Source organism: Coloeus monedula (genome assembly GCF_965178545.1).
Source record: "Coloeus monedula genome assembly, chromosome: 8".
NCBI lineage: Eukaryota > Metazoa > Chordata > Aves > Passeriformes > Corvidae > Coloeus > Coloeus monedula.
In genome coordinates this window covers 26,228,160-26,244,058 of record NC_138788.1, presented here as the reverse complement: position 1 = coordinate 26,244,058, position 15,899 = coordinate 26,228,160, and the positions used below count along the sequence as shown (strand labels likewise).

The window sequence follows — 15,899 nt, the reverse complement described above, 5'->3', positions numbered from 1 at the left end:
CCACACTTCAACCCCTCTTTACCTGTTTCCATAAAACATCCCTGCGCTTTGCAAGCCTAAAGCATCCCAGCTCAACACCCACAGCATGGGGATATTTCCAGGGAGGGTGGAAGAACAGTGCTGTGCAATCACCATGCTGTTCAAAGGCAGGGATTTATTCCTATGCAGAGATTTTTAAATCAGACCTCCGTTTCCCTCTAACCATGCACACCTTTAGGAGCAGAACCAGAGATCAGTGAAGTCTTTCTCCCAACTTCAGTGAGCTCCTGGTGAGGCTCTAAGTGTCCCTATAGAGCCAAGCCAGCTCTATAGTACAAGTACAGAGTACAAGCATTCCTGCTCTTGTCTAGGCCAGCAAACACAGCAGGAGCTACAGCCTTATATATAAGGACATTTGATTCTAAAAAGACTGAGATGCCCATAGAGATGAGTCCAAATTAGCAACCCATGAAGTTTTCCACTGGTCTCTGCAAGAGCTGTCTGCACTCAGCAGAACAGTGATGACAGGGGCTGGCCTAGAGCACAGAGTGGCACTGCCCACGATGCCCCAGGAACAGCAAAGCCCATAGTCCCCGTACATCTGCATGTGGTGGTGGAGAGCAGAATTCCTCCCGGAGCCACAAGCAACCAGCCCTGTGAACTCCTCCAAGCCAACCTTCTCAGCCGGGACAGGCAGCAGGATACATGCACACTGACAGCCCCATGAGCCCACAGCAGTGGGTGATCTTGACAGGCAGCAAGGTGGAAGAGATGAAACGACTTTTAGAAAACACTACGTTTCAGTAGCAACACAAGTGAGGGACTGGAAATGGAGAGAGTCAGATGGACCAGGTCACAGCTCCAAAAGCAAAATCCAAACATGCATGAGCAGGTCACAACCCTGGTTTTACAAGGTATTAATTGAATGAATAACCATGTGGCACAGTGAAAACACAGACGCTGAGTACTCTGACCTATGCGTAAAGCAGAGGTGTGCAAGTCTGACTGCAGAGATACCAGGACAGTTTAGCAATCATTAGCCTCAGTATGAACACAGTGAGATTTGGAAGGATGTCACATAAAGCAGCATAGGGCGAGCAGCTGCTCTGTACAGCAGATTAGCCATTGAAATCTGTAGTGAGAATCACTTGTCCAGGGATAAACATGTACTGATGTAATCCTTGAAGGATTGAACCACTGACCAGTACGCTTGCATCTCAAAGTTTTGACAGCAAGACTCTCCTTTTAAAATTTGGCTACAGAATATTCAGTTTAGCATGCTAGTATATCTATCCTATTCCACACCCTTAACATTGAATTAACTGACAGAAGTTAAGTTCACAAATCACTTGAGTTGCATACAAAGAAACTGTGAACATGCACTCAATTTAAGAAAAGCATCAATGTCAACTTCTGGTCATGGGACACCAGCTTCCCTGAACTCCCAGCCGGGCTGGAATTGCTGCCAGCATTAGCTGTTCCTCAGCTCAGCTAGATATCCTCTCCCACAAGACTCACACACATTTCAGCGTGGGATGCACCATGCTGAGGGACAGAGCCGTATTTCATGCAGCAACTCACTGGTAGTATGAGACATGAGCCTAATACATGTGAAGTTAAGATAAAGAGAAATGTCCAAGACTTCTCCAAGCAGAAGAAGGATGGCAAGTCGGAAAGTAAGATCAAGAACCCCAAACTGAAACCAAAATCAGAAGTGAATAAAGACTGCAACCAACAGTAAATGTCTCATCCTTTAGAAAAGGACAGTGTCTGATAATGAAGAGTCTCCATTTCAGATGGCTCCAAAAGCTTCATGAGGACAGGTTTGACTAAAAGCAGAGAGGTTATTTTCTATAATATTTCCTCAAAGGACCTGTAATCCAGAAGATTATGTGGCCAATTTACTTACAAGTCCGAATGAGAAGAACAGTGAAGACAAATCAGTGGACAGCAGATATTGGAAAAAAAGTAGTTTAAAGTAATTTTTAAACAGCTGCTTTCATAATGCCATTTACTCACAGAGGAATTTAGAGGGAATTCCCTTCCCCAGGCTCTCCATCCTACCAGCCAAGCCCAACTTTCCAGCAGGGTCTTTCTAGCTTTTTTCCTACCTTGACAAACTGAATGTCTGTGAGGGCTTTCACTGAGTAGTCTGGAACATACACTTGGAGGAAGGACGCGTTCAGCTGGTTGTTGCTGCTCCCTAACGTCGGGGTCACTGCGTCGATGCGATCGCTCCGGTTTAAAGAGTCTGAGTGATTCAAGCCACAGGGCCGAGGTGGAGACTTGTTTTCAGCTAAGAAACAGGCAAGAGCAAGAGATTTCTTAAATCAAGTGGAAAAATTTAAAGTCACCGTTTCAAAGGGACATAATAAATTGTGACGTAGCACAAATAAACTGCAAATGTTTAATCCATTCATAAGTAGACATGTGGCTAAACAACCAAATTATCCTGAAAACTGGTACATTTTCAGTCCAGAGCTGGTAGCCAGTGTCACTGAGTATGCCCTAAACAAAACTGTATTTGTTTATGCTGCTACAGACATGCCCTGAGAACACAGTGCTTCAGCCAATGAACAGAAACTACCACAGAAAGGTAACTTCCCAAGACTCCCTTACAGGAGCTCTTGATAGTCAGAACATGCTTAATACATTTTGTTTTCCTTAATCATTGTTGCTTTCATCCACAGTCAGTCCCAGTTGAGCCATACCCCTTTTTATTTCATCTGGTACCTACATATGCCTTGTTCCGTGAGCTAGAGCAGACATTTTCTGTAAGAGTAACAGAGTCCTCAGTAGACCAGAGTGCAGTCCACATGATGATTACTTCAACACTTCCTCTCAGTGCCTGAAGTGGCAAAACCTCAATCAAGGAGAGCAAGCCCCATGTGGTACATGCCAGCCAGTGACAGGCAAATTAGTCCAAGCTAGAGAGAAAAATCTGTGTCCAGGAAAGGAGAACACTGCAGACGTCATTTTCCACCACTGGCATTTAAGTCCTGCAGAGTTTCACTCAAAGACCTCACAGCAGTCCCCTGTGAGTGCGACTGGACAGTCTATCCAAAGGACACGTGCTTTCAGGACACCACAGACATTCTGCGTCTGTGGCTTCCACCCCAACAGTAACCCAGAAAGGAGGAGGGCAGAAATACATCCTAAGAGAGATTCCAAGCCTTCCTGTAGAAGGGCTTCTCCCTGGGCACACACACAGTACATACTGATCAAAGAACTATCTTTGGGACTAGAGGATTTTTGGATTTTAATGCACTTAAAATTCATTCAGCCAGCCCAAACTCAAACTTGATGTAAGCTACACTACTCACCACATGATCCCCATTCTCAAGCTGAAAGACCATTTTAATAAAATCTTAAGATAAAAAGTCTCTTTGAGGAAATCAGCAACAATATCCTTACAAGCTTTTCAAATTTGTTTTTTGAAGACTTTTTTACATATAATTTTATTTCCCAAAAAACCAAAAAACCTCCCTTAAATTTAACCCTACCTCTGCCACTTAAATCACTAGAAATATATCTCCTTGTCCAAATGACACAGCCCGTTCCACACCTCTGAATCCAGCTTTTCCTAAACCTAACACTTTAGAATGCAGAATTGCCCTGATTCTTATTCCCAACTTAAAATCCTTCTGATACTGTCTTTCTTACAATTTTAAAAAGGGGAACAAAAAAATACCGGTTCTGACTACTTGACGATTTTCCCACCATTTCTGCGCTATGGAATTAGTGCAGGTCCCTGTGGCAACACCCACTGCAGGCTTAGGGGAAAGCACTCTGAGCCTTGCAAGGTTTTCCTCTGTGCCAACTTGCCAACTTAAAAGCCACAGCAGGCTGCAACAACTGCTGCCAGGAGCCAAAACTCTACCCCCGCACACAGGGCTTGATGCTGAAATTCCCACTGGAGAACAGGAACTGTGAAGGCTGGATGAATTTGTCCTCTTTCCCAGCTCTAGACACAAAATATGGCGCTGTGTGACAAGAACAGCATCACGGCTGCTTGGGATAAAGGCTTCCATCCGGAACATCTTTACACTAATGTGACTTGTACCTGCCTTTTCTTTCCACCAGGGATCTTACAGTACATTATTAATAAAAAGAAGGATATAGAGCAATATGGCAAAGCAGTATAAGAAAAAAAAAAAGGGAGAGGTGAGACAAAAGGACAGAACAAAAAAGTAACATTTCTAAAAATGTGAGGGAAACAACATGATTTCTGGATCACATTCAGTTCAGGGAAGGAGAAGAGAAGATAATGAAGAGGGAAGGGTACAGAAAGAACAAATGACAAACACCAGGCAGGTCCATGTTAGAGCTTTTCTACCCAGGTTTTCCCACACTCCTCACCTTTCCATACAGGGGATGAAGAGCACAAGCCACAAGATGGACATCAATACAAGTCTATTACGAATTTGTGGTTAAACAACAGGATTATTTTCATAAGCACGCCACAAAAGGTCTGAGTTTCATCAAAACTGGTACCACATTGCCACAGTGACCAGGCTTACACTATCAGTTTCTTACAAAGGAGATTCTTCTCACTATTATTTTCCCTTGTTTATTTTTTGTAATTTTTTTTTATTTAACTGGGGGAAAAGCTATGAAAGTATGCTTGGCATTTATACTGGAAACAACCTGCATGTGCAAAGTGTACACTTATTTGTAGAATGGAAAAGGGAAAATAAAAATCAAAAAAAAAGAAGACCTGGCAAAACAAAAGAACCAAGCCAAGAAAGATAATCAAAGTTGCCAAGCTTAAAGGAGAGCCATCAGGTACTTTAATTAAAGAAAGATTAAATTTCTCCCCCTTCTTTGGTGTTTAGCAGCAGGAAACTTTAACAGGGCAGGAAAAAAATCCCCTGCAAGGCAACAACCTTTAGTTTGCTCAGAATGTGCATGAAGATAATTTAGGGACCATCAATGAAATACATTTTCTAAAGTTAAAGGAAGAGGGGGAAAACAGGAAGCAGATGGTGAAAGTGTATGAAATGCATGATATGTATTAATGTTTTAGAGATGTTTCACTTAAATATGCATATCATTATCTTGTTTGCTTTTAGTTCTGGGAAAAGACATTTCATCTGAAAAAAACTTCAAAAGGAAGACATATGTTCACCATGACCCAAACTATTTTAGGATTCTGCTCTTCCTACAGACTTTCTTGATGGGTTTCCATTTTTCCCAACCATTCCATGCATGCACTGTCTGTACGGCTCAGTTCTTGACCCTTCCCAATTTATAATCTCTCAATCACATCTCAGAGCTCTTTTTGGCCCAGTTTGTTCCCTCCTTGGTCTCTGCTCTCCAAAGAGATTTCTGTGTCAGTCAGCTTGGTGACACAGCAAGGAAAGGCCTTAAGCACAACAGGAACCAGAGAATCCCACAGAAGGTCCCACAGCCTTCTTGCACATTCCATTGCAAATCCATCCACATCCACAGCAGATCACTGTGCTGGTCCATGGCATTAACCTCACTGAGAGAAAGCTCAAAGCTTTCCAGGAATTGAAATGGCCAGACTGTATACAAACCATAGAATTGACCCATTATGAGAATATAAAATACTTCCATTAAATAAGTTTTCCTTTTATGGTGGTTTAGCAGCAGACATTCTCTTCTGCCAAATGCATTTCCTTCAGAATTTTTTAAGCCTCAGCTTTGGGGAGAATACATTTTCCTAAAAAAACTCCCTTCCTAATTTTCCACCAGCATCCATATGAGAAACAAGAACAAGCACATATTACCAAATACATTTTCTTCAATGTGTTTTTAGTTCTTCCCACTCTGATGACTCTGACCAGTTACCATAAACACAAGTTCAGGATACCTACCTGTGACGCACAGCTCAGTGCTGGACTTCTCCCTAACGAGCAAAGGGGTCAGACAAATACAGACTGCAGCTGACTTTTTATGGCATCAGGGCAGTCACAAGAATGGTGAAAATAGAAGCATGCAGATTTACCTGGAGAACCTGCTGCTAACAACTCTGTTCTGCTGACAACAAAGGTACGAGACAGGGACAAGGGAACTAGAAGAGGGAGAGAAAAAGGATGAGATCACGACCAGAAAGGTGGCAGCTATCCACACTCGACAGGGGAAGGAGCCAGCTGATAAACTGATGAACTAAAACCACAAGTGCAAATCAACTGTGAAAAAGCAAAGGGTTAAAACAAAGGCAAAACCAAAAAACACAATCAAATTCAGGAATAAACCAAAAAAAAAAAAAAAAAAAAAAGACCAAGGAATAGGAGTGAAGTGAATAATTTTCACTTGCTAATTTAAATTATTATCCAGCACCAAACAGTCCATCAAGGTACACTCATGTTTTTAAATAGTTCAAAAGGAGCAATGGTGCCCACTCCACCTGGAAGGCAAGAATTAAAATAAGCCAGAAAACATTCAGGGGTGTTCTTCCTTATGGGAGTCAAATAATAGAAATAAAACCAAAAGATACTTCATAGTTCTTCAAGTTTCCAGTAAAATATCAAACAAGGCTGTGATTCTCCAAGCTCATCCCTGTTGGGATGGGTACTGTACTGCTCACCATTACTGCAAATCCCTCCCCAGCTGTAGTTAAAGAAAAAAGCTTCACTCTTTTCTTGGTTTTGTTGTTTGTTTATTTTCTGTGGTTTTGTTTGTGGGGTTATTTTGGTTTTTTGTTGTTTGGTTTGAGTGTTTTACTCTCCTCTTAGTGGCTTCATCTTCCAAGTGGGGAGAGCAAGCATCTGAAGTCTATTTAGGACATACGGAAGAGCAGGAGTTTTCTTTCATTCCACAATAACTTAGACTTTCCTTGAGTTTTTCTGTCTACACAGAGCAACAGGAACTTATTTTTATGAGCTCATCTCAACAGAACAGGATGTTGCAAGACATCATAAAACAAATTCTCTAAACCTGGAGGGAAAGCCAACAAAATGAGGAGTTTGCTATTGGTAAAAAAAAAAAAAAAGGACAAAGCCAACCAGTTGAAGGTAAACAAATTCAAGATTGGCCGAGGTTACTTTAAAATCGTGCATATCCATAAGTGCGATATGGTGAAATTAAAGATGGATTTAAGGACACACAAAGAGGAGACCATTTGACCTGATAGGACTTGGGGTAACTGGCATGGGTGTGGGGAGGGTTAGGAACATTAAAAAAAAAATAACCAAAACCCAACAACACACGAAACAAAACAGAGATGCCACAGGTAATTTCCAAATGTAAGTCTGGTAGAAGTGACCATGCCTGACCACCCCAGCTCCATGCCTGGCCCATATTGCAAAAGCTGAGGGCACGATGCAGCTGTACGCTTGTCACAATTCCTCATGAACATGGCTGCTATTACTGAGATAAAATCCAGCCAGTGTTCTACATGCTTTAAAATCTCTCAAATCTCAAAAAGTGTTAAGCTACCAACCAAATTAAAGTGCACATAATTAGGGAATTAGTCTTGCCTGTAAAAGTGAGCTCACAGAGGTCCAGAGAACTGCTGTTGATTGTAAAGTCTAACAAGGTTACAATCACAACTCACAAAACCATTTCCATTCCACCACCATTTGATAGTGTGCACACACACAGGTACACACAGGTAAAGGGAGCACTCCTGAGTGCACAATTAAAACAAGCTGCCTCTCAAGTGGAATATAAACCCTGCTGTGACAGGACACAATTTCAGCATGAGAAACATCTCTCCTTGGAGCTGCACAAGGGGCTTTGTGTCAGCAGAAGGCCAACACCAGCTCCAGTGCCCCAGCTCACCCAGCAGGGCTGTACATTTCCAGCTGAGGTCAAGATCTTAGTGGTGACACTGCTGGCATTAAAATACATCATCAAATGCTGAAATGCAGCATTGGAGCCAACACTTGGTGGATTATACGACAATTCCCTGACCTGTGCCAGTGAGGTGGTGGCTCGTGTGGCCACCACTTGCGCAGTGGGAAGTGGCTCACACTCACCCTCAGACACCACTTCTTCGCCCTCACTGATTTGTCGGGTACATTTCCACATAAGCTGACAGGAGCAATCGCTTTTCTGGCCCTGCTGTCCCCCTTTCTCTCCAGACAGCTTTAGACACAAGACTGGTAAAGAGAACCATGCCCAACCTAACCGGACAGCTGCTCCTCGCACCACTAGATGTCCCTCTGCCACTAATTATTTATTCCCATTAACCACTCTGTTACCCGGCCATGAGGAAAACTACAAAGCTTTCCACCAGTATCAACCACATCCCTCACTGAAGTCAACACTCACATCCTCCGGGAGCTGGCAAACCACTGCCACCCACTGGGTTCCGGAGTCACCACCGGCCCCTGCCCCCAGGGACACTGTGCCAGGCAGGTGGCTGTGCTGGCAAGGAGGTACCAATCCCATCAAGCCCCACGGACACAGCCGGGCAGGATTGTGCAGGAGTGCAGACTGTTCCAGAAGCAGAAGATAAGAGGACATACCTGGTGATGCTGTGAGGGCCATCACCCCATAGTAGGAAAAAGCACCAGCTTCAAACTTCATCCCCTCTTTCCCAGCCTCCACTTCCACCTTCCCCTGTTAAGGAAAAGGAGAGAGAGCTGCAATTAAAAAGGACCATGGCTCTCAAGGCACAGGATCAGACTTGAGCCCTGAAAGACAGTTTTGCCTGACAACCCTAAGCAGTGTCATGGTCCCTGCAGATGGTAATAGTGCCTGAACAGGGACAGACCCTGAAGGGCAACAGGCATTTGTGCCCAGAGCTACCCTGGTCTTTGGTGCCTTGTGGCCAGCATAAGTGTCTGCAGAGGAGCAGGATCAGGATCACCACACAGCTTTGAGCTGGTACTATTGCCCTCCTCCACATGCTGCCAGGCTGCTTTCCTTTACTGCAGAGTGAAAAAATACTCCCCCAGTAGCACAAACTTAAATGCAGCACAGTCCTCTGGGATCTTGAGACACCTAGACATTTTGGGGCACAGCTCACATTCACACAGAATTCCCTCTAAGACAAACACAGGAAGGGAGATGGAAGATAATGTGTGAGGAGGCTGGCTGCCTACACCAATGAGATTTTCACAGAAGCAAAGCCATTATTCCTGAAGGAGCAGCCTTGGGGCTACTTTGGTCTTCTTGATTTCTAGCAGTTTTACAGATTCCAGCACCCTTAAGATCCTGCTTTTTTGCAGACTCTTGCCTACAAAGGACTCTCAGTGCTTCCCAAGCTGTACAAAACTTACCACGCAAGTACACGTGTTTCTGATGTGGGCTCAACCAAATGTATAACATTATGTCCTACACACGACTCCAGAACAGAACCCACCACATCAAACACAGCTGTAAAACATCCCAGTCACTCTGGCATACAAGTAGCCCAAAATAATTGTCTTCTTAGTGGGGCTTGGTTTTCATGTCCATCCATCCTTACTGCACTGAGACTCACAGCACACCACTGCAGACAGAAGAGATCTCATGCAGCTTTCAGGCTGAACTACACAAAATTTGGAATTTCAGGCAAACAACATAATTACCTGCAATGCTTTCCCTCTGGCTAGGTTGGGAGGGGGAGACAGACTGCCCATCCCAGGTGCACTAAGAAGACTGAACATCAGCTGAACACAATTAGGTGAAAATGAGGCAAAAAGGTAGAATTTATTTCTAAGTGTTTATTTAATTAAGCCCCATTTAAAACAAATCATCATGCCTTTAAATTTACTGTACTGGACAAGGGCAGAAAAAGGTGACAATGAACTCAACCTGCATGAGCCCTGATACCAAGTCAGTTTATCTGTCCCAGATGAGAAAAAACACAAAATCTCCCTAGCAGGAAGAGTGTGCCCAGCTCACAAATCCACTTTCCTGCTATCACAAGCAACAGTTTCATATAAATCCCTTTTAAAACCAATTTCACTCTGTGGCACAAAAGTAGCTTATTGCTCCATTATAAGCCTTCCAAAGGGTACAATTTTGTCACCCATGCAAAGACTGGTTATACACAAGAAGAATATACATTTAATTGTCTACTGGCATGCACTTACTGTGAAGGCATTTTTGGTCCCTCAATGTGAGAGAATAAGTCCAAGCCCATTTAAATAACAAAAGCCGAGTATTTATCCCCTCTTGATCCTGGCAGAATCAACCTTGTTACCATTTTTACAGTATGTATTTACTGCAACACTCACTTTTCCAAATGCATTATAGACCTGGCATGCTGTGTTGGCTAAATATTTATTGATTGCAAAATAGCTCAGAAAGAACCGATTGTTCTTTTGTATCCCCATGTCCTCTATTTACATCTTTGCAGCATTACATCAGGAGGATTATCTTGCCTCTGGAATATTTCAGATTGTAACAATTCAGGATGTAAGAAAGAGCAGTTAAAGAGCTACCAGTGTGTCGTGGCTCCTCAAACTCTTGGAAAAAAAAGGATTCTTTTTTAACATCAAAATTATGTTGAATCCACAACATAGTATCCCAATGCTCTCATAGTTGTTTATCACTGACAGTGTTTAAACCCATGCCTTCCCCTTTTCTATTTTAAAGGCCGTGTTACAATTTCAAGCCCCGTGTTAAAACTTCAGCTACAATGCCTGTGCTTTTACAACCAAAACTGATTTTCGGTTGTTTAGGACAGAAACAGATGAACCTTTCCAGCAAAATCTCTCTGAAAGGACGATTCCTGTTTAAATGGTGCTAGATAGAAACAAAATTTCTGTGTAAAGCTTTACCTAAGCCATTCAGCCCTTCCTGACTGGTAACAAAACCTGGGAGATGCCAGCACTGGAAGCAGTGCTGTAGAGAACACACAGAAAACAGTCCTCCCACAACAACCAGGGCTCCAATCTAAAAGCCACACAGCGGCAGGGATCTCAAGGAAGATCAGGGATCACAAGGGCAGGATAAGGGCTTGGATGGCAAACAAACTTCAGCAACTGGAAGAGGTATAGAGGGGCATATATCAGGAGATAAAGGGTTTTGCACATATCTACACAATCACATGTCTGACCTGTAAAATGAGAACAAAGTAGTCGACGGGCTTGTTTCGCTGGTAGAGGTAGTGTTCTGGGGCTTTCTTGTTCTTCTCATCGTATTTCAGCTCCTGGATGACGTTGGGATGTTTTAGCAGCCTGAGAAGGATCTTCTCTGACATCTGGGATGGACCAAATGCTTCTACTTCTATAACACAAGATACAGCTTGGCATTACACCTCATATGCCTGGCAAGAAGTTAGCAATACTCGTTAATAAGCATTTGCCTATAAAAGACACACAGATGCAGAGAGATCCATTATGGAATTGCAGGTTTCCTGTCTTTTCAGACTGTTAGATTTGTAAAGGGGGGGGAAAAAAACCACAGTAACACCCCAACTTCCATTACTGAAGTATTTTTCAAAACAACCAAAAAACATGTCTTCAACTGAAAGGGAAAAGAAAAAGACATTCTTGCCCTCTTGAGAGTTCCGATTCACACAGTTGTATAAATGCAAGAGCTTTACAGCTGGGGCACAGAGAACCTTTGAATTTGTTTTTTCCTTCCCTAAAAGCTATTAAAGTCACTGCATTTATTGCACTTAAATAAAATAAAAAATAACTAATTACTGCTTGGGGCCTAGAAAGTTGATCTAGAGAGATGCTCTATACAAATCAGACACAATTGGGGCTGCCACGGCTCATATGGGAAGAGTTAATCAAAGTGAGAGAAAGTACAGGTCAGTTCAAACCATGTGGGATTAATGCCTGACACATAGAACATAATCCCTATCCACTTGATCTTCCGTGTTTCCAACAGGAGCTGTTTGAAGCAGAAAAGCTCATCCTTGTATGGGAGAGGTAAGCCACGGACGACGAGAATTACACATGCAAATTGATAAGCTTTCCCAACACCTCATTTCAGAACAGGACCATTAACAACCCATCATCTGCTAAAGATACTATTCTCAGTTTAGAACAGAGAAACCAAAACTGTAGCTTTCATCTTTTTTAGCAGTGGCTTCACCGACAGACCTGTATTTAAGCTACACAATCCTTTCATCCACAAAACAAGTAGAGAAGCAGGACTGTTAAGACTATTTCTGTTGAGCAGGTGTTTATGGAACTCCATCAAGTCTTGTACACTACATGAACAACGCCTTGCTTGCTGTTAAATCCACATCTTCCTGTTGAACTGCTTCCTTTCACCAAGGACATGCTCATGTGCACATGAGCCGTAGGAGTCCGAGCCTTCTAAGGAATTACTGCCCCTCAGCTGAGATGTGATAACCGATCATGTACATGTTTCTTTCAAGTCACAGAGGCAAAATAAAGCATGGAGACAGACTAGGAGCATCTAGGCAGGCAGTTACTGCATCTTAGAGGAGGGGAAGTCCTAACTTCCAAGTGGAGCTGGCAAACTTCGGACAAAACAACTTTATAATTTTCCAACCATGAATATATGTTGAACATGGCAGTGAAAGACGCCCGTCTGAAAGGCCTGCATGTGGGAAGTCTTTATATGTCAAAGAGAGACAGCACAAGCAATAGGAAGGTATTTTTCCACAAGCTCTCCTGTTTAAAGGCCTCATCTCTGAGGTGAAAAGACCAACTTTACGACGAAAGGCAATATCAGCCGCAAGAAACCATTCAAGGCCCTGGTCTCTCTGCCAGACTGCCCACTCAAGGGCTAAAACATCAAGGTGTTCTGGGATGGAGACAACTGTCCTCTGAAACCTGAAGTCATCAACGGAGGTCACACAAGCCAGACAGAAATCCATTTTAAAGAGTACAGTTCAACCACCTGTGCAGTCTGCATTAAATGTGTCGGGAGAGTTTTTCACTTGGAGTCAAAAAGTCTCATGGAACAGGTTTAGACCTTCCTGCAAAAAGTCCGGCATCTCTTTCTGGAGAAGGCGCCAGAGTGCAATTACAGCCAGCTGGCCAGTGGTATCGAGTCCTCTTTGGTTTGTTCCCTGAGCTCTTCCTAATGGGGTGTACTTGCTAGTCGTTAATCTGACGGACTCTAGACATGCAGTGCGGCACTTGGCATTCATCCTTACCTTTCAGACCAATTTAAAGTTACTGGTCCACCCCTGGTATATGTCTCAGAGGGTTCATGCCGACACTGAACACAGGAGAGGAGAGAATTTAAAAAGAAAAACACAACAGTGGCATTATTTGTCACCCCACAATCCAGCCTCCCTTCCCGCCTGTACTGTCCCACCCACCTCACCGGCCTTTGCTGACAAACTGCCTCCGAGGCTCTGGCGCGATCACAGAAAGAGATAACCCGCACTTGCCTGTTGCCAGGAACCGGTGCATTGCCAGGAGGAGCTGCGGTGATATTTTAACCTTCATCTCGCTGTCTGTCTGCTTGAAGGCAGAGAAGTCCTGCTTCCTGTCCCGATGAGCTACTTTCTTTTTCGTCTTGTTATCAGCTGGGGAAGGGAGGGTGGGAGAAGAAAGGAAGGAAGCGATTTCTGTTAGAACGGGGTCCAACATGAACCGCGCTGGTCGGAGTCAGTCAGGATGGCCACGTGGAGCAGAGGGTGCAGGCAGATCCCTCTGCAAAGCTCAGCTCATCAGCATGCAGCCCAAACCACAAACAACCAGGAGTTGTGTGGCCATGGGCCCCTGTCCTGCACGGCCAGGCACCCCAGCCTCTGTCAGTTCTCTGTCACCTCGGTCAGGGGAAAGTCTCTGCTTGCCAACACCTGACTGCAGAGCAGCTCTGCATGCCACACCTCAGGTGGGGAGAAGTCCTGCTCAGTGTTACTGAACATCAAAAGGTGGTGTTTTACAAGCATAGCTGTGATAACTGTTTATTACATACACGTTCCTTAGAAAATTCCCAGCGTGTACACAGAGGAAATAGGCAATAACTTATTTCTTTTGCTGCACCACCGGCTTCACTGACTCTCCACAGCTGTGACAAAATCTGCATGCCTTTGGTTGAAGTATTCCCAATGTCTGGTATATGCAGTTTCTTTTGTCCTGTACAAACTTCAGCAAAAGCTGGCAAGGTGTATAGCCTGCAGGTGGGAATCTCTGGCCACTTTACAGGCACTGAAGCCAGAATAAAGTACAGAATAGCTTCAGAAATTCAGATATGGGTATTTGCCTGCTAGTGATTCTGGACTTCTGTTCTCTATTCAGCTAAAAACCTGCCACTTGGTGTGTCTGTGTCTTAAAACAGGCTCTGTGGCGAGGAATCCCCATTTGTGAAAGACAACATGAAAGAGACACAAACAACTCAGGAATTACTATCTACCCGCTGAGCTGATCTCCCAAAATGTTTAGGAAACCAGGTAAGTGGACAGCTACAGGTATGTTGGGGTATGGTATACATCAGTTCCAGGGAGAAGAGGTCTCTGCTCAGATAGCAGGGTGCTGCTCCTCTCTGGTGACACCACATGTAGGGTGGCAGTGGCTAGAAGCAGCAGAATGCTGTCAGACAGCTCTGAGCTCCACAGAGTGCAGGAAACCCAAGTGTTGAGGCAATTCCTGTGAGCCTCTCAGAGATGAGACACGGCTCAGGTTCTACGGCCTTTCAGGGAGAAGATCCTAACAATACCACAGCTACTTGTCTATCAGCCCCTTAAGTGAATTGGTGTAAAATGACTGGACTTCTGAGGGACCACAGGCAGCACTGGCACATCAATTCATGGCAGAGGATTTGGGCAAGCACACAAAGAGGTGTAGGGGAAGCTGACACTGTGAAACTGCACATACTCCCACGTGCTTGTTCAGATTTTGGGTTATAAATGCAAAGACAATTGAAGTGATGCACTGTAGCAAGGAAGCCACTGAGGTGTAGAGCCCTTTACAAGTCCAAATACATGCTACAGACTACTTAAGGCTCAGAGTGGCTGAGTTTGAGGCTTGGAAATGCACAATACTGGTAATTTACAGGCTTCTAGATTTTCCCAAGTCACCCAGTCTTTTAGACATGAGTACATCTAGATCCTCAACTTTCCAGGAACATGCCTCCACTACAGAACTATCACAGACTCAACAGCAATACTGTACTGACAGTAATTTACCTACTCGATATATCTCGAGCATATTCTGTGAGCAGTGCAAATCAGAAAGTTTGAGATACTTGTTCCCAGGCACATGGAGAAGAACAGTGATGACCCATGCCCTTTTTCTTCTTAGAAACCAGAAGCCTCTTACCCTAGTAGTACTTTACCCAAGACTTGGACTACATCAGGGACTGCAGTTTCTCTTCCAAAAGCAGGAATAGAAACCACTGAAGGGAGTGGCTACAGACTAAAAACAATCCCTGCTTTAGGAATATAGTCTGAGACAGACCTTATCTGTACTTGCAGTTACAGGAAAGATGGATACCAAAGCAATGGAAAATGAATGGGAGAAAAGTCCTCTAGAAGCTCTCACTAGGTCCTACCTCTTGTAAGAGAGAATAATAGAAACTGCTTTTTCTGAAAAGCTCAGAGAATGTTATTTTTAAAGCACTGTATCTGAGGTGTTTTCTCACAAGGAGCCCCATCAGGGAGGCAAAAATCACAAGTACAAGTGCTGGCCCTGGGACAGGGAAACATTGCTGTTCTTTTCCTTTGACAGAGCTGTAACACTGCAGGCTTCACACTGCACTCCTGGTACCCGAAAACAAGACCAGCCTCACACAATGGGAAGATGCCTTAAATCTTTCTGTCCATATCAGTCATCAAGGTAAGAGATCCAGGCTCTTACTCAAATGATGGGCAATTTCAACTCCTCCTATTTTTTTCCTTGGCAGCTTATCCAGAAATCTTCCCTCAAGAAAAACGGTACTTACAGCAGAGCCACATGGCTTAAAGCCATTATCTTGGCTTATTTTTGCAAGGGAAGGTCTTAAATTGTTCTTTGCTATCCAAACAACTTTTGAGTTTCTTCTAAGACACAAGAACCAAGGACTGGATTGTGACTGATGTAACTGAATCTGAGCCAGGTATTTCCTGTCTCTCCTTCCTCTGGTGAGTGAGACGAAGACAC

At 43.8% G+C, this 15,899-nt stretch overlaps 1 protein-coding gene across 5 annotated transcripts in view; it reads right to left on the bottom strand.

Moving 5' to 3' along the window:
- Positions 1-15,899, bottom strand: part of CNNM2 (cyclin and CBS domain divalent metal cation transport mediator 2) — a 119,373-nt gene that overhangs the window by 7,900 nt on the left and 95,574 nt on the right. Inside the window, exons 3-7 of one of the 5 annotated variants that reach the window (XR_014226615.1) lie at positions 13,205-13,342; positions 10,940-11,109; positions 8,418-8,511; positions 5,951-6,016; positions 1,561-2,275 (exon numbers count right to left, since the gene is read on the bottom strand). Coding sequence is in view for 3 of the 5 variants with exons in the window: in XM_082286207.1 (XP_082142333.1) it covers positions 2,040-2,275; positions 5,951-6,016; positions 8,418-8,511; positions 10,940-11,109; positions 13,205-13,342 (704 nt within the window). In the remaining 2 variants the exon portion in view is untranslated. Of the gene's footprint in view, positions 1-22; positions 2,276-5,950; positions 6,017-8,417; positions 8,512-10,939; positions 11,110-13,204; positions 13,343-15,899 lie in introns of all 5 variants that reach the window. The other 4 variants (XR_014226616.1, XM_082286205.1, XM_082286207.1 and 1 more) reach the window with 4 other exon arrangements.